This window comes from Muscardinus avellanarius, assembly GCF_963383645.1.
Source record: "Muscardinus avellanarius genome assembly, chromosome: 9".
NCBI lineage: Eukaryota > Metazoa > Chordata > Mammalia > Rodentia > Gliridae > Muscardinus > Muscardinus avellanarius.
This window is the reverse complement of record NC_137795.1, coordinates 49,970,847-49,996,567: the sequence shown is the minus strand read 5'-3', so window position 1 is coordinate 49,996,567 and position 25,721 is coordinate 49,970,847. Positions and strand designations below refer to the sequence as shown.

Below are 25,721 nucleotides of genomic sequence, written 5' to 3'. Positions count from 1 at the left end.
TGAATCATATATTTTAAATTTTAATATTTGGTTAACTTAATAAAGTCAGGTTATCTTTATTATAAATCTATAATCAAGAAAATGTTAGTTGGATGTGGTGGCACATGCTTATAATTCCAGTACTTGGAAGGCTGAGACAGGAAGATTGAAGCTAGCCTCAGCAATTTAGTGCTCTCAGCAATTTAGTGAGACCCTGTTTCCAAATAAAATGTAAAATAAGTCTAGAGGTGTAGCTTGGAGGTAGAAGGCCCCTAGGTTCCATCTTCAGTACCACAAAAAAAAAAAAAGAAGAAGAAAGAAAAAAAGAAAATGTTAAGCTGGGCATGTTGGAGCACAGTTGATTGTAATCCCAGTAATTAAGAGACTGGAACAGGATGATTAGCTACTTAGCAAGGCCCTCTGCAACTTAGTGAGACCTTATTTAAGAATAAAATATGGCTAGGGATGTAGCTCAGAGATAGAATGACCCTGGGTGCAATCATAGTATTAGAAAACAGACAGACAGACAGACAGAGAGACAGGGAGGGAGGAAAGGAGGGAGGGAGAGAGAGAGAAAAGGAAAAGGGAGGGAGGAAGGAAAAAAAGAAGGAAGGGAGGGAGGGAGGGAGGGAAACTGTTAGTGTGACATAGTGGTACATGCCTATAATCTCAGTGCTTAGAATGCCGAGACAGGAGAACTGCAGCTTTGAGGCCAGCAACATTAACTTAGTAAGACTCTAAGGTTAGATCTCACTGGAAGAACATCCCTGGGTTCAACTCTTAGTACCACAAAAAAAGAAAAGAAAATGTTGATTCACTAATGCTATTAATAACAATGGTAGTGGATTCTCTTTAGCACCATCAAATTTTGTATTTGATTTTGAACTCCTTTATACAACTTAAGGTGCTGCTTACAAGATATGAAAGGCATTCCACCTTCCCTATCAAGACAAAAAAAATACCAGATATGCATGAACAGCAGAGGTCCACCCTAGCAGCCAGCCACTCTTCAGACAGACCAACAACTGTGAACAGAAGTTACAAAGAAAGCTATGTTATCAGCCAAGCATGCCAGATTGAAATCAGTGTTGTGCTCTAACACAGCAGCACAAGTACCCATCCTCCTGTCAGCTGTTGACAGATAGGAATTCCAGCAGTCAATAACAACAACAACAACAAAAGTTTACATCCCTAGAAACTTAAAAACCTGGGTTGAACTGTTTTTTTCCCACTAAAACCAACTTCTCCCTACTGTGCCATAACTCTGTCCAATGGCTTTTAAGATTTTAAGACTGCAGATTTAATATATTCAAGAGCCACAGAACTGATAAAATCATGATCATCATCATCATCATATTGTTAAAGTAGTTGACATCTGTTGAGTCCTTAGTATGTGCCATGAGCTGGGCTGAGGGTTCAATAGTTTATATCACATTTATAATCCTTTCTAATGATAATGAAATGCATTGTCTTAAATTTACAGAAAAAGTCCTGCTGAAGAACTTAAGTAGCTTACCCATTATCACACATTATTGAGACAAAGGGCTGCAATTTGGACCAAAGAAGTTTGCCTGCAGAGCCCAGATTCCCAATTTTCGCTCAAATACCTTCCATAAATTTGGAATGTATAACTCATAATGGTTCAAAAGCCCTTTGAGCCCCATCATTGAGGAAGAACAGGGCCTTCCTCAAGACCATCTCCTCCCAACTCCCCTCTAGTTCAGTTCCACAGCAGGAAGCCTGAAAGTGGAGGTCATGCAGGCCCATGAGATGACCTCCCCGCCAAGCTTCATGGGCCTCCGGGGCCATGCCAGCTACTTCAGAGGCGATGGGCAGCGTGGCCACTGGGAGCAGCAACTGGAAGAAGAGAGATTCTTATCATGTCCACCTTAACGGGGATGCAGGCACTTGTCTGGAACAGCAGGTGCAGCCACACAGCTCTGGATTTTAGAGAACAGCAGGCCCTACTCAACGTCTCTTATTTCATCTGCAAGCAAAACAGATGAAGCAAGTTTTACTCCATGTAGCAGGAAAAAAAAAATTTAGCCCAATTTTTCCTGACAGACACCAAATCCATGCTAGTGTAGCACTTAGCAATGTATTAAGGAGTCCTAAAGCTGCTAACTAGAAATGTAACTGTCACTGTTCATAAGGAAAGGGAAAAAATTTTAAGGCAAAAAGTGCAAAATGTGGAGTTGAACAGCTGTGACTTTTGTACAAATGCAGTTTTTTTCTCCTCTTTTGTGAAATTATGTCTGCCGGCTACATTTTGGCTTAATGGCAGTTACACAATTTGCTTAACTAGCTAGTCCAGAAGACACAATTTCCTGGGACAGCTTTCACACAAAGCTGCCTACTCTGGCACTGAAAGAAGCAGACCATAGAACTAGAGTTAAATGATAGTGGGGAATGGCAGATGTGATTTTCATGTAAAGGTTTTACAAATTTCTCATGTGATGTCACACATCTGCTGCCATAAAACATTACTAGTGTGCAATTCCAGAAAGTATGGAAAATACTGTATAATATCTTCAGTGTAACATTTAATGTAAAAGAAAAATCACATTCATTGCATGGCTAATGGTGAGTGAGTATTCCTCAAGATGTGGCAAGTTGAAAATTGGTCAGAGAAGATTTTTAACTCAATATCCTATCCGAAGAATGCTTCTCTCTTTCATGACTTAAGTAGTCTTCTAATTTTTTAGAGAAAAAAAAGTATTTCACTTTCAAATTTTTAAAACATCAGCAAACGTATAAAACATTTTCATTTAGAAATGAACACAATTAAAAACTCTTTTTTCCAACCTACAAATTTATGTGATATGAGATTCTGAACAGAAGCACTCTAGTTACTCAATGGCTTTTTGTGCTAAGGTGAGCTCTTAAAGCTTAGAAACAGCCTTTGGACATATCAGTTATCATCACTTGGTGCCAAAATTATAGACTGCAGAGCTAGACAATCTGCTAGTCCTGCAGCTTTCCAGCTGTGAGATCTTGGGTAAGCAGATTATAGAGGGGAAAAAAGGAGGGAAAGAAGGGAGAGACTGTGGGGAGCAGGGGGCATTCATTGGGCACTTAGTGCATGCTAGGTGTTATTCCAAGGACTTCACAGGAACTAGCTTATTTCATTCTCCCAGAAACCCTATGAAGTTTGTATTATCATTCCCATTTTACAGGTAAGAAAACTAAAGAACAGGCATTTTTGAAAATACTACATAAGCCAGGCATGGTGGCACACGCTTGTAATCCCTGCACTTGGGAGGCAGACACAGGAGGATCGCGCAGGTTCATAGTCAGCCGTGCTGGCTTAAGAGACCCTGTTTCCAAAAATTTTTAAAAAGTATAAAATAGGTCTGGGAGTGTAGCCTGGAGGTAGAAGGGCTTCCAGGAACCCCAGTACCACGAAAGAAAGAAAGAAAGAAAGAAAGAAAGAAAGAAAGAAAGAAAGAAAGAAAGAAAGAAAGAGAAAGGAAGGAAAGAAAATACTACATAAGAGAGACAGAATGTGAACCTTGGCACTGTTATTCTAGAGTTGGTGTTTAGCACTTTACACAGGTTTGTAGTAAGTGCAAAATTAGTGTTTTGTTTTTATCTTGTACTTTCTAACAATATAGATAAAATATCTTTTGACATTATTTACTTTTTCAGAACATTCATGACTAAATATACTCCAAAAAGCAAACAATTCTAAGGGAAACTATTTAATTTGGAAAGAAACACACAATCCTGTGGCTAGACTATGCCATACTGAATAAGAATTACATGTCTTTAGAATGATTGACAGTTTTATATGCCTGTTAAAATTGATGAGCCAAGGGCTGCAGGTCATTTTTCTGTAGTTCCGAGAGGGCTTCAAGTTCAAGGTACATTGTCTTAATTATCTAGAGTTCATGTCATCTTCTATAGTTAAGAACTTGTGATAGCAATAGTCACACATAAGGCACTACTATGACTTTTGCATAAGACTGAAACTATGCTAAGACCATGTAAAACAAAATTGGGCCTCTCAATAGAGCAGCTGCGTTCTCATGTTATATGCTTACACAGTTTTTATACTTTATGAAGCTTTTATACTGACAAATTTTTATACTTTACAAAGCATGCTGCTATATTTGTTAAGCCAGAATAAAACAGTACACTGGGCATGATGACATATACCTGTAATACCAGTACTTGGAAGGCTGAGATGTGAGGATCACAGGCTTGAGGCCACCCTCAGCAGCTTTGGGTGACCCTTAGGAACTTAATGAGACCCTTTTTCAAAATGAAAAGTTAAAAGGGAGGGGAGGTGGCTCAGAGATAGAATGCCCTTGGGTTCAATTTCAAGAAGGAGGAGGACAGGGAGGAAGGAGGGAGAGAAGGAGAAAGAGAAGTAAACTTCTAAGTGGAACAAAAAGAGTAAGGTGCTAAAAACATTACACACACACACACACACACACACACACACACACACACCACGCACACATTTAGGATACCCTATATCTAGTAACATACTATAGAAATTATCTCTGAAAATATAGTCTTTAGGATACCCTATATCTAACCAAACTAGAATCAGCTTCTTTATTCCTTCTTTGCTTCCTTCTGACTTATTTACCTTTTTAGTTCCCTCCAGCTGACCCATACCAATTTTATGGTTTGTGGTATTTATTGTTTCCACATGGAGAAAACAAGTAATCTGGCCTTCTGTGATGAGACTCCCTAGCATACCCATAATAAGCGAGGAGCTCCTAACTCTGCACACATGTGCTCTGTACTACATCAGCACTTGGCGTAGTGTGTGGTTGATTCCTAGTTCCTCCCTCTGTATTGCTCACATCACATAAATCTCAGCTGGCTCTTGATTTACTTTTCTGACATGACTGTTCAACTACAGATCAGAGGAAATGCTTATGGCTGTTTGCTTTCACCCTTCATGCGTGGACCTAGCAAACACTTTTAGACCATAGCCCTCTTGAACAAAACAATGCCTCATGGTCAGTCTTGCTTGTCACCGCTACCATCTGGTCAAGACCCAGTGCCCCTCGTGCACTCCTTCCATGAAGTCAGAGATCACCCTCCTGCCATGAGACTCCTCGCCATTGTTGGCTCCTTCCAATATAGTTGGCATTTGTTCCATGTTTTGGCCACTCTCCCACACCCCAGAACATCTTTTCAACTGGAGAGAAGAAAAGTTGACTCTGCAATTAAATATACTTTTATTAGTAACTTGTGAACTATCTTATACTTAATAAGTCTTCTGATTACAAATAAAGAATATTTGGGGCATCCAGAGGTTTAAATTGATTTAATTGCAGATAGACTTTGACAAACAACAGTGAATTAGTTGCTTTGATATCACTGTTATATGTTATTTTTCACAAAAAAATGTTTTTAACTATAATAGGGGGTGGTCCTAAAATCTATAATTAAAAGCAAAGTGATTGTGACTTTAAACTTTTTTAACTTTATTGGTGCATTATAAGTATACATCATAATGAGGTTCAAAGTCTTAGTGTGTTTCAAGTGTTCCCCCAACTACCTACCCCTCTCCATACATTATAGTGAGACTGATACCTTTGTACATGGACACAGCATAATTTGAATTGTTTCTTTCATTAGTTCTTCCTTTTCCCCTCCTCTCCCTCTCCCATCTCCTTCCACTTTTTTACAGATCTCTCTCTCTCTCTCCAATTATCTAAAGTCCCTTTTGTTTTCTGTTTCCTCTCTAGCTTTCACATATGAGAGAAAACATTAGACCCTTGACTTTCTGAGACTGGCTGATCTCACTGAACATAGTATTCTCCAGTTCTACCGATTTTTCTGCAGATAACATAATTTTGTTCTTCATGATTGAATAAAATTTCATCATGTTTAAACAGCACATTTTCTTTATCTTTTCACCTATTGATGAGTACCTGGGTTGGTTCCACCATTTTGCTATTGCAAATTGAGTTGCTATAAACATGGACATACATGTGTCACTATAATATTCTGATCTCAATTATTTTAGAAAGTTACAAGAGTGGTATAGATGGGTCATATGGTGGTTCCATTCTTAGTCCTTTGAGGAACCTCCATACTGATCTCCACTGTGGTTGTACTAATTTAGCATCAAATTCTTTGAGAATATATTTTTAAATATAGATAACATAACCATGTATTTTTGGCTTTTTGAAGCATTTTTTATGCACCTGACACATTAGATCAGGCCCTTGATCAGGCATTTGTGGAAGCCGAGCATTCGCTAACAGCACAGTAGAGTTGTTAGCAACAGTGGTAGCACCAGGGCAGAGAAACGTCCTGCATAAGGAAGTGATGTGAAGTTCAAGGTTTCTGAGCACTCATGATCCTCTTTCTGAGCACGCTCCCTCTTTCCACTCTTTCTTCTTTGGGGAACGTAAAGATGTCCTTGGGAAGGAAGGAAGGGAAAACAGTCTGGGCTTGGGGGCTTTTGCTCAGTAGAGTTACAGAAAAAAAAAAAAAAGAAAAAAAAATATATATACACACACTTTTTGGTGGTACTGGGGTTCCTGGAAACCCTTCTACCTCCGGGCTACACTCCCAGAGCTACTACATATATATATATATATATATATATATATTTTTTTTTTTTTTGAAACAGGGTCTCTTAAGCCAGCGCAGCTAGCTTCGAACCTGAGTGATCCTCCCAAGGGCAGGGATTACAAACGTGCACCACCACGCCCAGCTACAGAAAATATTTTGAGCTATATGAGCTGCAAAGGAAATGTGCCATTCCTGCACAAAAAGACCTAGGGCCTGGGGGAAGTGCTGTGACTCCTGCTGGAGGAGGGACCTCTCTCCCAGGTAGTGTATTGCTAGGTTATGCAAAGGATACACGCAGCCTCTTTCACTAGACAATCCTGTTTGCCTCTCACCAAGGCAGTGTTATATAACAAAAAAAAATCATTAGTCTATTTTTTCTGAAACAATTAGCTCCTGCAGCTTATTAATTCTCTTTCCTTCAAATTAAATGGGTTATGCTTCTTGAGCATGAACTGCAGATTGTCTCATGCTAACAGTCTGTATCATGACATACTTTGGATTCATAGCTTAGTCTGAGATTAAGTTCTAAAGTTAGCATATGAAAATAAAATTTGCGCAGAGTCAAAAGTATCCTAAAAATTCCTCAGGATTGAGTCGTGTTGGAGACCAGCATACTGAAACAACACTGTTGTTTTCCCCTCTGATGTTGGGGAAGAATTCCTTCTGAAATTAAAACAGTTGCTTGGGTTTTTTGATTTTTACTTGTTTGTTTTGGTACTGGGGATTGAGTACAGGGGTCTTCTACCTCTGAGCTACACCCCCAGCCTTTTCTAGTCTGTATTTTGAAACAGGGTCTGACTAAGTTGGTAGGGGTCTCACTAAAATGCTGATGCTGGCCTTGAACTTGTAATCCTCCTTTCTTTAATCCTCCTTTCTTGGCCTCCCAAGTACTGGGATAACAGGCATGTGCCACCATGCCCAGCTTTCTTTTAGGTCTTTAATAGATACATAGCTGGGATCATATTCAACTCAGAGAGATCCCAGCACTGTCAGAGTACTAGGGAACTTGCCAAAGCTGAGAAGGCAGCAGGTTGTTGACACGTCTCTGGCATCATGTAACTGAATAAAACAAATAATGGTCACCCTTGCTAGGTGAAATGTAAGCCGCTTCACCCCCACATGGAAACCACAATTCATCTCTTCATTATTATGCAGATAATGTTTTCCAAAATTACTTCTGTGTGTCATGGACCACGATGGCATTACTAGTTTGTCCTTTTCTGCATCCACAATTTTACGTTTACAGGCTAATACAGAATTTCATCTCACCTCCTGGCTTTTATCTGTTAAACGAGTGGTTTGGATTGGGTGATTGCTAAAGTCTCTCCCAGTTCCAGGCATATCCACCGTACCTTGTGGTAACATGGATAAACTAGGTCATTTCCCTGTACTAAACTTCATTGTTTCCTCATTATGGCTGCTGATCAAAGAATACTTAAAATTTTAATGGTATATTCTTTAGTTTCTACTTTTACTTGACTAGATACAAATATATTTATATATATATATATATATATATATACATAATATATATATCCATTCTTTTAATTCACACCCCATCATATGAGTGTTATGGAAAGAGGGTTACCTAAAATGGTAGATAATTATAATAGAACATTTTATCAACTATGGGAGAAAAATAGAAAATTGATATCTGATCACATGAAACTGAAATTAATATTGTCATCAAAAGGGCATAAAGGTAAAAGATAAGTTTTTAAACAAAATGTCAGGGTAAGAACTATATTCTTAACTGTCAGAGCTAAATGTATTTATAGGACAGATTGTTTTTTATTTTTTAATAGTAAAAGTGACATTACTAAACATTATTGCTACTTATTAATAGACGACTTCATACTTTATGAAGTTTTATTAGAGTGGACTCAGATAATGTTAGAAAAAAAATGGGAAAATTGCAAACCTTTGGCAGTACTGGGGATTGAATCCAGGATCATTCTTCCTCTGAGCAACATCTCCAGTCCAATTTTATTTTTTATTTTGAAACACAATCTTGCTAAGATGCTGAGGATGGTTTTGAATCTGCAACTTTCCTGTATCAGCCTCCCAAGAATTAGGATTATAGGCATCACAAAACTTTTTTATCATCAGATTTCATATTAAAGTTCAGTCTGACTAAGTAAAATGAACTTCAGAACTGTCAAAAAAAAAAAAACTTTTGTGGCTTAGGTTAACTGAGCCTGCTAAAGGCAAAAGAAAAGTTATTTGCTTTGGTAAACCAATAGTTTATTTGCATAAAATAATCTAGAGGAAATTCACCTCTAGATGTCCAATATTGGAAAGCTTCTTACTAACCACTTGTGGAACTCATCCTCCTGTGAAGCTCTTAGTTCAAGTTTCCATTAAGCAACCACTCGTCCACAGAGACCAACCAATTCCCCGTGATCTGTTCTTTCTTTACTTTTTCAGTTTTAATTGAGTATCAAAACAAGTAACTACATTTTCAGATAGATAAAATGAAAGGAATGATTTTCTTCCTTATTTTCTGTCACATTGCTTAGTAATTTAGTTTGGGCATTGGCCTTATTTGTGAATTTTCTCTCTTGGGCTCTCCTTAGTTAGTAACTTTTAGCCCAGAAGGGTGGGGAGAATATTAATAGTTCCACCTCTTAAGGATCTGATATGTATTAGGTATTTTTCAAAGTTTATTTAATCATTCTCACTATGGTTTATAACAGATACTGTATTTCTGTTTTACGAATAGAAGCTAAAACTTAAGCCGATTCATCAATCTAGGAAGTGACAGAATTGTAGCTATGGATTCAGAAACTTACACTCTCTATATTTAAATTATACTTAGCCCCCAGACCTTAAATATTCCCCGAATACCAAAATCAGCTTAAAATGCACTGCATCCTCTTTGAACATGTTCTATGTTTTACATAGGCTTCTCCAGGCAGGCCTATGAAGTGAGCAGGACATACATACACAGGAGAGGCATTTGCAGTGTGGAAGGAAACCTTGGGGGGGATTTCTCAGAGACAGAAAGTGGTGGACGGGCGCTTTCTATGAAGCCTAAGCCACCCATGCCAGTTTGCTCTGAAAACAATAGAGGATGACAACTCAGCCACAAGTGGCTTTGGTGACACCAGGGCAGGTGCAGGATGGAGGATGCTGGCTGTGCTATGGTTCTCCCCATCTGATTCCTCATGGCCCCCAGTTGGGAGGGGAATGAAGTGCACTGGCATGAGGGGCCATCACTTATAGGTGGCTTTAATGTGAGTGTCAGGGTGAGTTCTCTGCTGGGGACCTCCCTCAAGGGCCCTTCCAGCCTGTTCTCACATGAGGAATTCCTTGCTGAGTAAGTGACATGTCTCCATCCCTCAGGACCACCTCAGTAGCCTGCACCTGGTCCATGACTCCGAGGCAAGACATGCATAGATTAGTTATGGTTGGCCACCCTCAGTCTCCCTCATATATAACTCTACTCTCATTCATTAATAACACAATCATCTTATTATTTTATTATATTTATTCACTTAATTATTTTCAGTACCAGGGATTGCACCCAAGTATGTTTTATCTCTGAGCTATACCCCCAACTCTATTTTTTTATTTTGAAATTGGATCTCACTAAGTTGCCCAGGGTCTAGCTAAGTTTCCAAAGTTGTCCTCAAACCTGTGATCCTCCTGTCTCAGCCTCCTAAGTAGGCATGCGTCACCATTCCCAGCTACCTTATCATCATTATTATAATTGTCAGTACTCAATTTTCAGAGTTGATAAGGACAAAGAATTGAGGAAATGAGTGTCAGGACTAGCCCTAAGGGAAGATGCAGGGCAGCAATGGAACACAGCAGCCCTTCTGATTTGAGAACCGGGTTACAAAAAACCAGGTCTCCTGACTCTTCATTCGCTCTCCCATTACTGTTTATTCTCACTGTTTACCCATATACAAAACATGGAAATAAATACGTGTCACTGTTTTGAATATATAAAACATCCTTTCTACTAGAACATATTCAATCACTGTTTCTATGCTAACACTTGATCTTTAAAAATTAAAATTATTAAATATATCAAAATAATGTTATATATTTTCATATCTTTGTCTTCAGAATATCAGCAGGTAGTTTACAATGTTGTTAAGGGTTCCAGTTTTCTAATGAATTCTGAGAGAAAGAAATTGAGCATCACCTTGCCAACCAGCTTGTAGATTACTAGACACAGCCTACCTGCACATGCATAAGTAACTTCACTTGTAAAGTGAATGTATTTTTGTGTCAGAGCCACATTAGTCAATATTCTTGGGTTTTGGCACTCCGTAGAGCTGGGCTTGATTCATACATCTGTTCCTTACTGTGAAATCTGCAGAAAAGTGTTTACCCTCTGGAAGGAGCAGGTGGGTTAAAAGCATGCAACCTGTTCGGCTGGGGGCTTGGCATGAAGAGTTTGATAGATGAGCATCAGCTCCCAACTTCCTCTCCCTCCACCCTTCTTCCTCCATTCTCTCCTTTGTTTACAAGGCCAGCATCTCGTTTTAAAACAATAACTTCTTTCAATAAATTGTGGCATCTATGAAGCAGAACTTAAATCTGAACAAGAACTAAATAAGTTTAAGAGTGTATATAATGCAAAGTGTTATTCTGAAATATCCATCAATGCACCTTTCATTTTTATTTAGAGTTTCGGGAATGAAAAATCCAAGCTCAGCCCAAAAGTAAGGGCATAAATTTGTAATCTGTTGAAGAGCAAACAAGTTATTTAAAAGTGAATTCCCTGTTATAGTTACATGAAACTATTGTCTAGTTGGTATGAAGCTTTGATCTTTCAGTAATGGCATCACTTTTTTTTTTCTCCATTTTCTGTCTTCCCAAGATTTTTATATTCCAGAATTTTGGTCTCCTGCTCACACCCTGACCTCATGGTCATTTATTAGTGGCAAGGTTATTAAAATTATGTACAGGTTCTAGGTACTCAAGTAATAGATCCTTTTCTCTCTAAAACACATCAAAAGTATTTTTAAAATTTTGTTCTTGTTTCTCCTGCATCCCATTCCTGCATCCAGAACAAAGAGCTTTATATTTTATTTCCTCTGGTTGATGTTGTTTTAATGACCCAGTAGTCAGCTGAGCATGGTGGCACATGTCTGTAAAACAGGGGGTTTGCAGGTTCGAGGCCAACCTCAGCAACTTAGTGAGAACCTGTTTCAAAATAAAAAATAAAATAAAATGGGCTGAGGATGTAGCTCAGAGGTAGAATGCCCCTGGGTTCAATGCCCAGTACTACAAACAAACAAACATACAAACCCAGTAGTCAAGAGCTTCTTAAATCTTTAAATCTTTCTTGATATTGAATTTGGAAACCTGGGGAATTTTAATATTATATGGAATATTGTCATGTCCTGTCGACCTTTAGAATCCATCACAATCTGGCCCATCTCCCTTCATGAGCACTCTTTCTCTGATTCCCTGCTTCCTGAATAATTTCAGATATCAGTCATGTTGAGTGATGTTGCCTTCATGATTTCCCACCATTCTGAGTGTCCTTGGTAACTCTCTGCCTCTCCTTGGAGTCTTGCCCTAAAGTAGTGCTGGATCCATGGCCTATATATCTAATAATTATATATGACTATATATTTGGGGGAGAAATTCAGTGGACTTGAGCTAGATTATGAATTCACATTTTAATAACTCTCAGGTAATTTATGAAGAACTAGCAATCCAGTTCAACCTAGAATATATTACAGGTCACACCATTCTCACCAATCCCTGGACACTACAGTAGCTATTTCCCTGGGTACTATGATTCTTTACACTTCTGGTGCACCTCTTCTTTATCCTTATACCCCATGGAAGAATAATATCTAGCACATTGGAGGTGGTGACACACTGATGCTGAAATGATGGACAAGTCTAGGAAGTACCACAACTTTCCCATCTGGTTAATATGGTGAGATTCATCTTTCACTCTTTCCAAGTTCAGGAATAAGGCTGAGATTGAGATTTTTAAAACTATAGCAGTCTATTAAACTATAACAGACTAAAGTCACAATTTATATATTTACAAGTACAGCAGTCTATTAGGTTAAAGTTAGGGAGATTCTCAAACAAAATAAAACTTCATGCCAGGACTTGGAAGTACCCTTCCAGTAGCTTCCCTTTGCTCCCTAACACTCTTGTTCCTGTGCCACCACCCACAAAGAATCACATCCATGTATGTCTTATGCCCTGGATAGGCAGAATTGGATATTATTAATAAGCTTTGTGTCCACTACCCTCTTCCCCAAATGTCCCTTTCTCCATCTGGCAAAGTTATGTTCATCTTCATGTTCATCTATGAACATAGTATGTTCATAGATATCTCAGCCTCTGTGAGACTTCCCGTGAACCATCGCTTTGGTTGTCTTTACTTTCTATGAATTCATGCTTTGTGAATACACATTTTTTTAGCATTTCTACCTTTAGTTTTATTTTTTTTTCTGACCATTTGTAGAGTTGGCCAGCTCATCTCTGTTTATACAGGAATATCTATCTGAATTTTAAAACTGAAAATCCCACATCCTGGGAAATGCCCTCGTCCTAGGCAAATGGCAGTCACTGAATGTATGTCTACCTCACTGGAATATGAACCCCTAAGAAAAGGGGCTGTGTTACCTTCATCTCTGTGATCCCAATATCTAGCAGAATGATTAATTAATGAATTTACATATGTGACTGAAGGGATGTAAGTCATTCTAGTCAGGGTTGGTAGACCCCAGTGGGAAAAGACTTCTTAGTCTTATTTTTTTCTTTAGCCATCGTATAAGTTGTTTATTGTTTTATTTTTATGTGGATCATATTGAAAATGACAAACATTCAGACAGTGCTTGGTGCCCTCCCCACCCCTGCTTCCCCTTTCCCCCCTCCCAACAATGAGTGTCCAGGTTAACCATGCTACATTCATACTTTTACATATATTCAAATGTAGCTCCTCCATTAATTAACCTCGCCCTTCTTCCTCTCTTACCCTTCTATTCTAGCTTCGCTGAGGTTTTCCCTCTGTTATGTGGAGTACCTATAGTATCCCCAATACTCCCTAGTCTGGACATATTAGAGAAAACATATGTCCCTTCTTTTTTTGTGCTTGATTGATCTCACTTAACATAATAAGATAGTGTAGCCATTTATTTTCCCTTTAGATAAGCCCCAACCTATCTCTAAGTTTTTAACTTACTACTTTTACTTAGTCCAGAAGCAAAAGATTCAAAATACTTTGAAAACAATGACCTCCTCCCACAGTCAGCAATTACATTTAGAGAGATATTTTATGGGAATGAGAAAAAATGGATAGAAAACATTAGTAATGCATGCCTAATGGCTCAAATTGCTTTTGAACTTGAGTCCATTTATCTTGCAGTTCCTCAGAACTTGGCAACATGTTTGACAGTGCTCACGGCCATATCTGCTGGGAGAAAAATGTCAATCAAGTTTTCCATGTAATTAGTGATTAGTAACAGCTTAGTGATGAATCCCTCTTATATGTAAAATATACACTCTAGGTCAATGTCTTAACTAAATAGCAGCATTACTACTGGGAGAGGAGAGAGTATTCATTTATGTGAAAATACATATCCTGGGAAGCTCAGCTGGTGTGGCTGGAAGATAGACTCTCCACTGTGAGTTTCAGTGCCCCTATTTAGACAACTCTCCTCAGCCAGCCAGGAGGGTGCCTTCCACGTTTACACCACAGCTTCAAAGTGGGCACCTTCATGACCGGGAGAAAGTAAGATGTGAAGGACTCAGTCTTCCCATTTACATCCACAAAGCAAATGTATTCCCCCAGAAACAGTAGGGAACAATGAGTGGACATATACAGAAGGAAAATGATCACTTAAGTATTAGAATTGGGAAGAAATCTTTCAAGAGGCAGGATTCAGTTATGCTGTTTGTTTTTTTTTTTATATATCCTCCAAGTAAAATAGATTCAAAGTTTCCATTCATCAGAGCTCATATTTTAAAATAATTTATATTTAAAACATTAAACTTTAATCTAGCATCCTTAAACTTTAGCTTTTTAAAGCACTGGAAGGCAGAGATGGTATTATATAAGCCCCATTTTATCATTTCTTTGTTCCTGTTTCCTCTCCCCTGCCAGACTCCAGGCCTGATTCATCTCTGTCCCTCCCCCAGCCACAGTGCCTAGCTCAGAAAATGCACGAAAGCCACATCTGATGAATCATGAACATTAGCATTTACTGAGAACTTACACCCAGGCACTGTTCTGAAGTGGTTTACTCAGTTTAACTCATTTACTATGCAGTAACTCTATGAGGTGGGTATTATTTTTATCCCAACTTTACAGATTAAAAATGCCAAAGCACAGAGGATCCCCACGATGGCACGTCATGTGATGGGGATGGAACAGGGACGTGAGCTTCACAGCTTCAGAGGACAAGCTCTCGCTCTCCTTCTCCTTTTGCTAGGAGGAAAGATGCTCCCAGAGCATCCCCATGGAGTCATTATCCTCTCTTAGTTTCTAAAGCATGCAGTGATGTTTATTTCATTTTAAATAGTTTTTATTCCATGTATCCAACCTTGAAAGTTCAGAGAGGAAACATCATGGCATCTTCTCAAGATTTATATTAAGTTGAATAAAAATATAGATAAGGAGGGCATGATATGTAAGTTTGGCTGCTGGTGCAGCTACAGACCATAAGTTCAAATGGAGATGCTGATAAGGCAGAAGCAAGGGAATCAGAAACAGAGAAAACCTGGGGAATTTCAAGTAACCACATTTTGAGTCCATTCAGAAAGCCTCAACAGTGGTATATCAAGCTCCAAGGCCAGCCTTCCCAATCCAGATGCGAGTGGCTGGCTCCCAGGTGCTTCCACATTCCCTTCCTGACATAGTGCTTTTCCATTTGAGTACATTTCCATTGTAAAATAGCAGCTGCTTATTATAAGCTTTTCAGATCTAAATGTTTTCTCACCAAGGTGAGATGACTGTTCCCCCTCTCATTGCAATATCTGGAAAGAGTCTCCACTTTTGAAGGATTGCATGGGTCTTTACCCGAGTGCAAAACAGTTATATTACATGAGCTGGTCCTAAGTTTCTTCTTAAGTTCAACTGTCACAAGGATATTTTATGGAAGATTGAAACAGGAAAACAGATCTATCATCTTTCATGTATGCCTGACTGCACATTTATTCAACAAACAAATCTGTGCATTTATTCAACAAATATTCTTTGAATACTGCCTAACTCACATCTTAGAGGAATCGGTACAGCCATCTTGGCCACTTTGGAAACGTGTTACCTGTAGTAGAACCTCTATTTAAAAGCTGCTCTATTCTCTCTCACAGCAACCCAAAGATCCAGTTCTAAATTGTCAAGATGGTTAGATGGTGGCCACTGAGTGCAAAAATGTCATTCATAACCACACTGTAAGAGGAGAAGCAGGATGGGGCATGAATAAACTGGAAAAAGAAAAGACTTACTGGTGGGGAGGCTCAGATAGTAACTTTGATAACCTTTAGCAGAACTTTCCATGCATACTGATGGCCACAATACTAGTGACTCTCCTCATTCTTCCTTCTCACCCCAGAGAAGGAAGAGGAGGTCAAACAGGACTCTTGCATGCAACTACCTTTAGCAGTATATCATCTCATCACCTGCAAACATTTTCTTCCCTCTATGTGTATCTCAAAATTCTAATCATTTTTTTCCATCTGTGTGTATCTGAAATTTCTAATGGTGGAAGACCTGTTCTGGAGCAAAACAGCATTTTCTAGTACTCCTTGAGGCCACATTTAGAAAAAGGAGATTTCCACATAAATCTTAGCAGGCAAGAAACTCCTAATGCAATACCTCTTCACACTTTCTCAGCTTCTAATTTAGGAGATTGCAACTCTCACTGCACATTAGAGCTACCTGGGAAGCTTTAAAAAAATAAATGTGAGTACCTGTATCCTACTTTGAGATTATGAATTGATTGATTTTCAAAGTGGACTTGAGTTTTCTGGGCTGGTTTGTTTGTCTGAACTCAGGTGCATTCACAATTTCAAAGCATAGCCACATATAAATGTAATGCTGCTTCCCTCCAATTTCAGTTGGCATTCTCACTGCTATAATTCATAACAGCATTCTGGAGATTTCAGGGATTCAGTTCATGTTATCTGTGGAGCTCAGGGCATCGTGGCAGGAGGCAGAGAAGGGCTCTTTCTCTCTCAAATCATGGGGCAGAAGCAGAGAGAACAAGCAAGGGGATTCAATGACACAGCCCCCAAGGCCACATCTCCAGCGACCCACCTCCTTCAGCTATACCCCACCTGCCTAGGTTACCACCCAGTAAATCCATTACAATGAATTTATCCACTCATGAGATTACCTCCATCATGATCAAATTATATCAAGCCTCAATATCAATGCATGAGCTCCTTCAGGTGACATTCTATATCTAAACCATATCACTTTCACAGAGGAGGGAGTTAGTCTTCTGGAAAATGGATGTAAGGGCAAAGAGAAAGTGCTAGAATGTTACCGTTGACTATCCTGATCCCTTTACCATCCAACATGAAAGCATTTCCTATCATGCTCTTCCCCCTCTTTAAGGGAAAATAGAGCTGTTAGTGTATGCCCCTCTTCAGAATGCGGCTCTTAGGCCCTTAGCTTTTAACACCAAAAGAGTATCTTAGTAAAATATGAAAACAGGCTAGATATAACTAAAGAGCTGGAGTTCTTGGTAGATTCCCAGATTCCTGCTTTGTATGGAAGCTGGATGAAATAACTAGTATTTATCTCACAGAGCCTAAACATTACATGGGGGCTAGCATTCATCTTTCATGTCTTTTGTGTATATCATAGAGTCCCAAATCCTAAAACTTGAAATATTCCATTTCTAAGCATAAGGAAGACAATTTTTTCTCTATTCAGCTGCCATTCTATTTTGTTGTAATAAATATTTTAGCACTTAGGATCATTTTGAGTTTTAAATGAGTGGCCTCATCTATAGCAAAGTAAATGTTCTGTCGCAATTAGCATAGGTAACAAAACTCATGCGTATCTCATGATTTGTAGGGGGCAAGGTATGCCAAATCGGTTTGTTCATATTTTCATTCTCCATGAACTCTAGAAACTCACTTTAATGGTGAATGCGGTATTTTCAGCACACTGTTCATAAAGCAGGTGGTTTGCACATTGCTTTTTCTAAGGAAATAATCACATGCAGGTGGCAAGTTGGAGGAATCCTATTGTATGTATACATGTTTCCCAAAAAGTTCTCATAATATATTTTCTAAGAATAAAGTTGTGCGCATGATAAACATAAACAGCAGCCTAACAAAGTCGAGCAGGTAGGAAAGATGAAAAGCTGGTAGATACTGCAATACATTTAAAAAATATTTTTGGCTTTTTAAAGAAATTAGCATATATTTGAAAACAAGTCTTAAAATGCAGTCATCATTTAGTTATTTAACAAAATGCATTGTCTCCCACTGTGTTAGAGGCTTAGTATACACAGATGAATAACTTGTGGACACTGTACTTAGGAGTGCACCATTTAGGGAAAGAAATAAACATGAAAATCAACCATTGAAACACTGTAAGGTTGAACTCACTCGTAAAATTCATTATTGTGTAATTATCATTTAAAATGGTTGTATCCTATATCACAGAAAGCTTGTTATCCAAGAGTTGGAAAGGAATACCTCATATGATTTAGTATCAAGGATACTATGCCCTTATGAACACCTGAATGTGTTTATCTCACACATTCTAAAGAGTATAACCGGTTTCTCTTACTAAATTAGCAGCTTGAAAACTCAAACCTTACTTTGCAACATAACTCTAATAAATGAACATGACCTTATAATTTCAATTTTGGCTATTTACCTTCTACTGGATTCAAATAATTTCACTCTTATTATATTTTAAACATTCACTATGTCCTCTTCATGATGAGGGGTATGAACATAATTAAACTGCAATGGGAGAAGGTATGCCCAAGGTTTTATGAGAACCGGGGAGAGGAGCATGCTGCAGGCTGGGAATGTGGTTGGGAATGAGGTGGGCAAGGAGTTATGGGGAAGGCACTGCAGTCCTAAGTATCGGCATGTGTAGCACTGATAAAGAATATACATTAAAAAATAGGGTGTCTTACGGTTGTAGGATTCTTGCTACGTATCTGTGCTTTACAAACATTTCTTTTATCCTCACAGCAACCCTATGAAGTAGATACTAATGTTCCCCTTTTACAGATAAGGAGTGTGTAAGACAACTTTCTATTACTATAACAACATATATGAGATAACCAGCTTAAGAAACAAAAAGGTTATTTTGTCTAAGAGTTCCAGAAGTGTCTGTCCATGGCTAGTTGGCCCTGTTGCTTTGAGCCTGTGGTGGCACAGTACATCATGGCAGGACAGCGCAGCAGAGGACTCCAGTTCACATCATGGCTGGGAATGGGGTCGGGGGGGGCAAAGAGAGGAAAGGAAAGGAGGAAGGAACCAGCCTCCCACAGCCCCCTTCAAGGGCATGTCTCCAGTGATCGAAACCTCTCACTAGGCCCCAGATCTTAAAGGTTTCTACTGTTTTCCATTAACACCAAGCTGAGGCCCAAGCCTTCAACTTGTGGACCTTTGGGAAGCAGTCAAAATCCAAACTCTAGAAAAGGCACTGATGCTAGGAGAGTGTATAGACGTTCCCAGGATGCCACGTTAAGCCAGCTAGCTTGCTTTTTTTGGTGGTACTGGGGGTGGAACCCAGAGGCTTTCTACCTCCGGGCTATACTCCCAGACCTTTTATATATTTTATTTGGTAACAGGGTCTCACTAAGTTGCTGAGAGCCTCACTAAGCAGCTGAGGCTGGCTTCAAACCCGTGAGATCCTCCTGTCTCAGCCTCCCAAGCGCAGGGATTACAAGCGTGCGCCACCACACCCAGCTAACTAGCTTGCTTTAAGTGTTGCAGCTCAGGTGAAAGATAAGAATTTTGAGAGGGGCCGGAGAGGGGCCGGGTGTCGTGGAACAGCTTTGTAATCCCAGTATTTGGGAGGCTGAGACATGAGGATCGCAGGATCGCAGCCAGCCTCAGTTACTTTGTGAGGCTCTCCACAACTTAGTGAGACCCTGTTTCAAAATAAAATATAAAATAGGTCTGGGAGTGGAGCCTGGAGGTAGAATTCCCCTGGGTTCCATCCCCAGTACCATCTAAAAAAAAAAAAAAAAAGTTTTGAGAGTATTATTTAGAGAAACTCCAAGTCTGACCAAAGCCAAGAGTACCCGAAGTCCTTCTCTTTCCTAGAGAAAAAGCATCATGGCCGCATAGGTTCCTGTTCCCTAAATGGACAAAAACTAAATTACAAACAGCCTGTTACATAGGGATTCATTATTTTCCCACATTTCCCCAGCTAACTTTCCCCATCAGGTTAGCTGGGCCATGGGTGTTCCAGCTGCCCTTCGTCTCCTACCCACAAGTTTGCCATCTCACCATGTAGAAATTGGGCACTGTACTTCTGACTGGTTTTGGCATTAACCATCTTATAAGCATAGGCATTCTGCAATGTTCATAAGTGTCCTCAGGAATCTCTCCTGGGTCCCAGCCCTTCTTTCTGGGGAGGACTGTAAAAAGTGTGGACTTTGCTAGACTTTCAGTGAATTCATTTTACCTGGATGCATGCTTTCTGCAAAGTCTGATAAGAGTCTTTTCTTTGGCACAATTCAGTGTAAATTTCGTTTGTTGGCCACTTATTTTCACGCACTGAACTCAGACCAACACAGGAGACCAGAAAGCAAGTGCACATTGAAGATCTTTTGACTAAATTATGTGCAGTACAAATACAATCACAGTTTATCATTTTTAATTTTGGATAAATTGCTATAATACTAGATGTCAACCACTAAGCCAAGCATGGGAAGGAGGGATGGGGAGGGAATGGGGTGGGGATCGGGTGGGGGTTGACTGGCGAAGTGTGCATGTATGTCTACAAAAGTTTTTTTTGTATCCCACTATGATCTATGAATACAGTGCACTAATAAAAAAATAAAAAAAAACAAATAAAGCCACTGTGAACTCTGCACTCGTTTGCATGTAACGCACACAGAAGTATGTGTTACGCAAAGCCAGCCTGGGGGGTGAGCCGCTTGACTGTAACCAGAGAAGGTGTCCCTTAAACGCCCGCTCTCTGTCCCACCCCACTGCTCTCCTAATTTGAAATTTTCTTTTTTAGCCACATAAACAGAAGAACACAGTTTGAAAACCCTGTCCTGGAAGCAAAAAGGAAGCTCCAGCAGCATAACATGCCCCACACAGAACTTGGAACAAAGCCCCTGCAGGCCCCAGGCTTCCGAGGTACCGTACCGCGCCATGTTGCTGACAGACTCACCCTCTACAGAGAATGCCTGTAGCTTGGGCCACTGTGAATAACTGAGTTGCTTTCCTCAGACCCCTCTGTTAGCTTTAGCTGGGTATTTGCACTATTTCTAAACTATGTGTTTAGCAATCACAGTTGAAGTGAAAGCCTCAGGTGGCACCTTATAGGAATTTCCAGCATGTTCCAGGTGGAGAGGAAATGGGTTTTGACGGTGCTACTGTAAACTGCAGGGATTTATAGAAACTTGGGTTTCTCCTCTAAAGACGAAGCATAAGAATGAGGCTTGTTCTCCTTTGTGACAGTAGACAGCTCCTCATCGACCTTACCTAGGCCCAAACCCACCTGCCCCCGCGCTGTCCCGGAGAGGTCGCGCAGCGTGAATGACTTGTCTTACTACCGGTGCGACCACGTGGGGAGGCCCTGGCTGTTCGGTATGTCCCAGGGAGCCACGTGGTGGGACTAGTGGCTGGCACACTTTCACGTCTTGTGGGCTTCTGCTCATTAAAGAAAATCACATATGGGGCTTTGGAGTCAGGCGCCTGGCCTGGCCTGCTGATGAGTTTCACAGCACACAACTATAGCACCATGAAATGAATGTAAAGGTCCTCCCGGGATCACTCCCCACGTGTAAGCATGACTTTGATAAGCATAGGTGAGAAGATTATGTGTGGATTTTATTTTCATTTATATTTGAAAGTCTTTTTTATGAAGATATGTGTGATAAGTGGACAGAGAAAGGAAATTTCCAGTAAAATGACACATTGTTTTACAATTTGTTCTTTACTTATCACAAAAAAAATGTAACAATGGAAGTATCATGCAAAATACATAGCTGAGTTACCACCTGTGGTTTGGCTATTAGAAGTATCAAATCATAGCACCCAAAATGTAATACTAAATAAAGTCTATATAATATTTAATGTGAGCTGAGAGCTAAAGGAGATACTAATTCTGTTTCTTAGTATCACTGTAATTTTCAAAGCATTTAATATGCTTAGAAATGTTATTTGTTATAGATCATAACCAGAAAAGGCCTATTATATAATGAATTAGTGGACGACCCATAAGAATAAATTCAAGTTCTGTTCAGATTATTTAGACATACGATTAAAATGTGTTGACATATTGTTACAAAATGTGTTACCTTTACATTCATAATTTTGTCTAGAAATATCGGCTTGCCTTTTGCTCACATTTTAGAATATACTAAACACTTTTGGGTCATTAGAGTTTTATTGGTCTGATTGTAGCATTTCACAATATAGTGATGCAAGCAAAAAATAATTCAGTCCCACATCCAGGTTCCCTTTCTAAACTATTTGGACTTTTCAATATGTGGTCACATGCCACTGCTTCTCTATTTGTGGTATCTGCACATGCTTAGATGTTGTGCCATTATTTTTCCTTAAAACAGCAACAGAGTCCATTTCTGTTTCCTCCCCCTATCTCTTCAAGATTTTGTGTGGAACCAACCACTCACACATCCCTCCTGAGTGCCATCTTTCACAACTACCAGAGGAACAGATCCACTGTATCTAAATGATTTGGGCTCCTTATCATATCTCCTTATCTAAAGGCTTGAGCAGCCTGTTGATACCATCCTTGTTAAGCAAAAGAAGACTAATTTTAAGTGACTAGAAATGTTGACTTGACAAAAGTCACTCTCCAAATTAAACAGCCTTGTTATCCTTCCCTGGATGCTTGGGACCGCGCTGGCTGCGTTTTTGTGGGAAGTCCTAATAGTCTCGCTCCTCCTGCAGTCACCGCCTGCTTGCATTTACTGCATAAGACCCCCACATCTGCCCCAGGATGGCTGCTTAGAGGTGGCTTTTCTGTTGTCTGAGAAACTGCCTTAAAGATGCTTTTTCTTTTTTAACTTACATTGGCCAATGTAGAAAAACCGCTCTTCACCCGGGATGCATCCCAGTTGAAGGGAACATTTCTCAGCACCACCCTAAAAAAGAGCAACATGGGTTTTGGATTTACCATCATTGGTGGAGATGAGCCTGATGAATTTCTTCAGGTGAAAAGCGTGATTCCAGACGGGCCTGCGGCACAGGATGGAAAAATGGAAACAGGTAAGTTCTTTGATGCTCAGAAAACTGTTTTCCAACATATTTTTTAAGGCAATATGTGGAACTTCTTTTGTGTTTTTAATCCAAAGATCAATGGTCACTTAATCTTAAAATGACAGAAAATGGCAAGTCAGATTTTTTCCTAAGTTTAATATCATTGAGTGGAAACAACTTTGGATATAATTTTTGTCTCATTTTTCAGGATGCCCTACTGTTTTCTGAATTCAATAGACCCTTGAGATTGACACTTTTCTAATTTATCTCCAGAGCTTCTTCTTTGGGACATGATTAATATTTTACAAATTTATAACTTACGCTCAACTACTGATATTTTTAAATCTCTATTAATCTTAAGATATTTTCATGCTAAATTGCCAAGGTCAGATATTTAAATTCCATTCCCATCTCATAGAGAGAAAAGCAAATGGCATTGGTCTTTATGTGTCTCCAAACAATTCTTTAATATATATGGGTTTTTCTCAGTTCTTACAAATTAATTTTCATATGTAATTACTTGATATCTACCTCTAAGTTATAATTGAAATTAATTTCACGTGAAAATACAGAAGCAAAATGTTAAAGGCTGGAACATGTAATATATAAAAACTCCTCAGGGTAGAAGAAAAGCTAATGAACCAGATCGAATTTCACAATCTGATTTTAACTTCTTCTACCTGGACTATGACCTTGAATATGTCCCACAACATATAGTTATTAATTTTTTATCCAGAGAAAAAAATGGCATTAAGTTTGATCTTGTGTATTAAAATGCTGATTCATGAATTTTGTAGTATTTTTTTAAAAAAAGACCTCAGAGAGAGTACAGTCATTATATCTTCAAAGAAACATCATCTCTCACCCTTTTTGCATTTTTTCACAATGTTGGTTTAATTTACAGGATCAGCTTTCTAAAGCTGAGCATACAAGTTAGGGGGTAGAGGCCCGAGTAGGAAGTCACCTTGGGAGAAAGCCATGGCCTTGTTGTGACCTATGTATCTGTTGATTGTTCTTCTATGAGCTTTCAAGGGATTTGTGAACAGAGAAGCAACATGAAATTGAAGTCTTTGTCTGATATTTTTAATTCTAGAAACCACCAGTTATTAAATAGTTTCTGTATAAATGTTTTTTTCCAGATTATGAGTAGATGTCATTGCCACTCACCAGTGAGTAACAATGTATACAATAGGTTTTATATCTCCTTAAAAGCTGGGATAAAATTTCCAAACTAACATTTCAAAAACACTACTATTATAAAAATGTGAGAGAGTACCCTATGCCACTGTTCATATGGTGATATTTTCCTAAGTATCTCTACCTTCATGGTGCCCCCCAAATCACAAACACCATAGAACTCAAATATCATTTTATTGCCTTCAATTAGGATAAAAGGAAAATGTGGAATTAATATCATTTTAGCAGAGGAGAAAGGATTGCTAGAGCTTTTAAACTTTAGTAAACCATTAAAGAAATCCATTTCTTTTCATGAGAAAGAACCTACTTATTTTTCTCCAATGCAAACACATTTCAAAACTAGAATAGACTTCTTTCAGAGTAAACTTAGAAGATAAAATAACAGTGTTTGCACAGCAACTCTTTTTTCTTTCTTACTCGTTTTATGAGTTTGCCATAACCACAGAGTCAAACTTAGCCTTACTCCACAACAGAGTCAAAGTTGGGCCCGGAGTGGTGGCGCAGGCTGTGATCCTAGCATTCTAGAGGCAGAGACCAGAGGATCACGGTTCGTGGACAGCCTCAGCTACTTAGCAAGGCCCTTCACAATTCAATGAGATCCTGTTTCAATAAATAAACAAAGACTAAAAAATAAGACTGGGGGTATAGTTTGGAGGTAGAATGACCCTGAGTTCGATCCCCGGTACCAAAACAACAAAAAAAGTCAAAGTTGTATTTAGCAGATGTTCTTAGGAAATCACAGAGCAGTTCCTAATAGAAGAGAAGCGAGGGTTTAAAGTCTATTCACTCCTCCCTCTTTGGTCTTCTGTTTATACATTTAACAAGTCTTGTTGAGCATCTCCCTTGCGCTGTCATCTCAGCACACCAGGGCTGCAGAAATGGAGATGACATGGACCAGGCTCTCAAGGAGTTTAAATCTAGGAGGGTCTTGGGCATGTGGACAGGCAGTTGTAGCACAGTGTGCTGAGACTGCAGTTCCATTTTGTTGGCATAAAGTCAGGAGAATAGGGGAGCGAGCAGCAGAAACACTTAAGGAGAAAAGCGTGTTGCCGTTATCATTTTATTAGGCTTTTATAGAGATGGCTATTTCCCTCGCTCAAAAAGATTGAATAAAACCAAGTGTTAGGCTTGTTAAATATTCAAAACATTTATGTTTACTTCTAATTGTGAGGTAATTTTAAAAAACAAATGCAAGCACATTTCTGTGACATTCCACGAGGTACAATAGAAGGGATGGCTCTTCCGTTCATTCATCAAATAGTGAATGTCTGGATGTGCCAGACATCCTGCTAATTAATCGTGATGTGAAAATGAAGAGGCAAATGTTGCTGTCCTCAAGAAGTTTGCAGCGTAGAGATAATGAGTGGTGTGTTAATGAATCTATCAATGCATAATAAAACTATGAAGTACAAACAGTGCAGAGGAGTGGGGACAGTTTTGTGGGGAGATGCTTAGGGAAATCCTCAGAGAGAAGGTGATGTCTGCCAGGGTTTTGAAAGATGAACAACAATGGCTGGGCGGACAAGTGAGGAAGGAATAGCAGAGCAAAGGCATGTCACGGGCACCCAGAGGAGGGAGGTCCATGGCCATCACAGTGAGCGTTAGTAGTTCATCTCCAGTGTGTG

The 25,721-nt window shown here is 39.2% G+C and overlaps 1 protein-coding gene across 4 annotated transcripts in view; it reads left to right on the top strand.

The window, feature by feature from the left end:
• Positions 1-25,721, top strand: part of MAGI2 (membrane associated guanylate kinase, WW and PDZ domain containing 2) — a gene marked incomplete at both ends in the record, with an annotated part of 1,509,512 nt that overhangs the window by 1,120,444 nt on the left and 363,347 nt on the right. For all 4 annotated transcript variants that reach the window (XM_080701938.1, XM_080701937.1, XM_080701939.1 and 1 more), the window contains 2 exons: positions 20,687-20,808; positions 22,726-22,908. In XM_080701938.1, the coding sequence (XP_080558064.1) occupies positions 20,687-20,808; positions 22,726-22,908 (305 nt within the window). The remainder of the gene's footprint in view (positions 1-20,686; positions 20,809-22,725; positions 22,909-25,721) is intronic.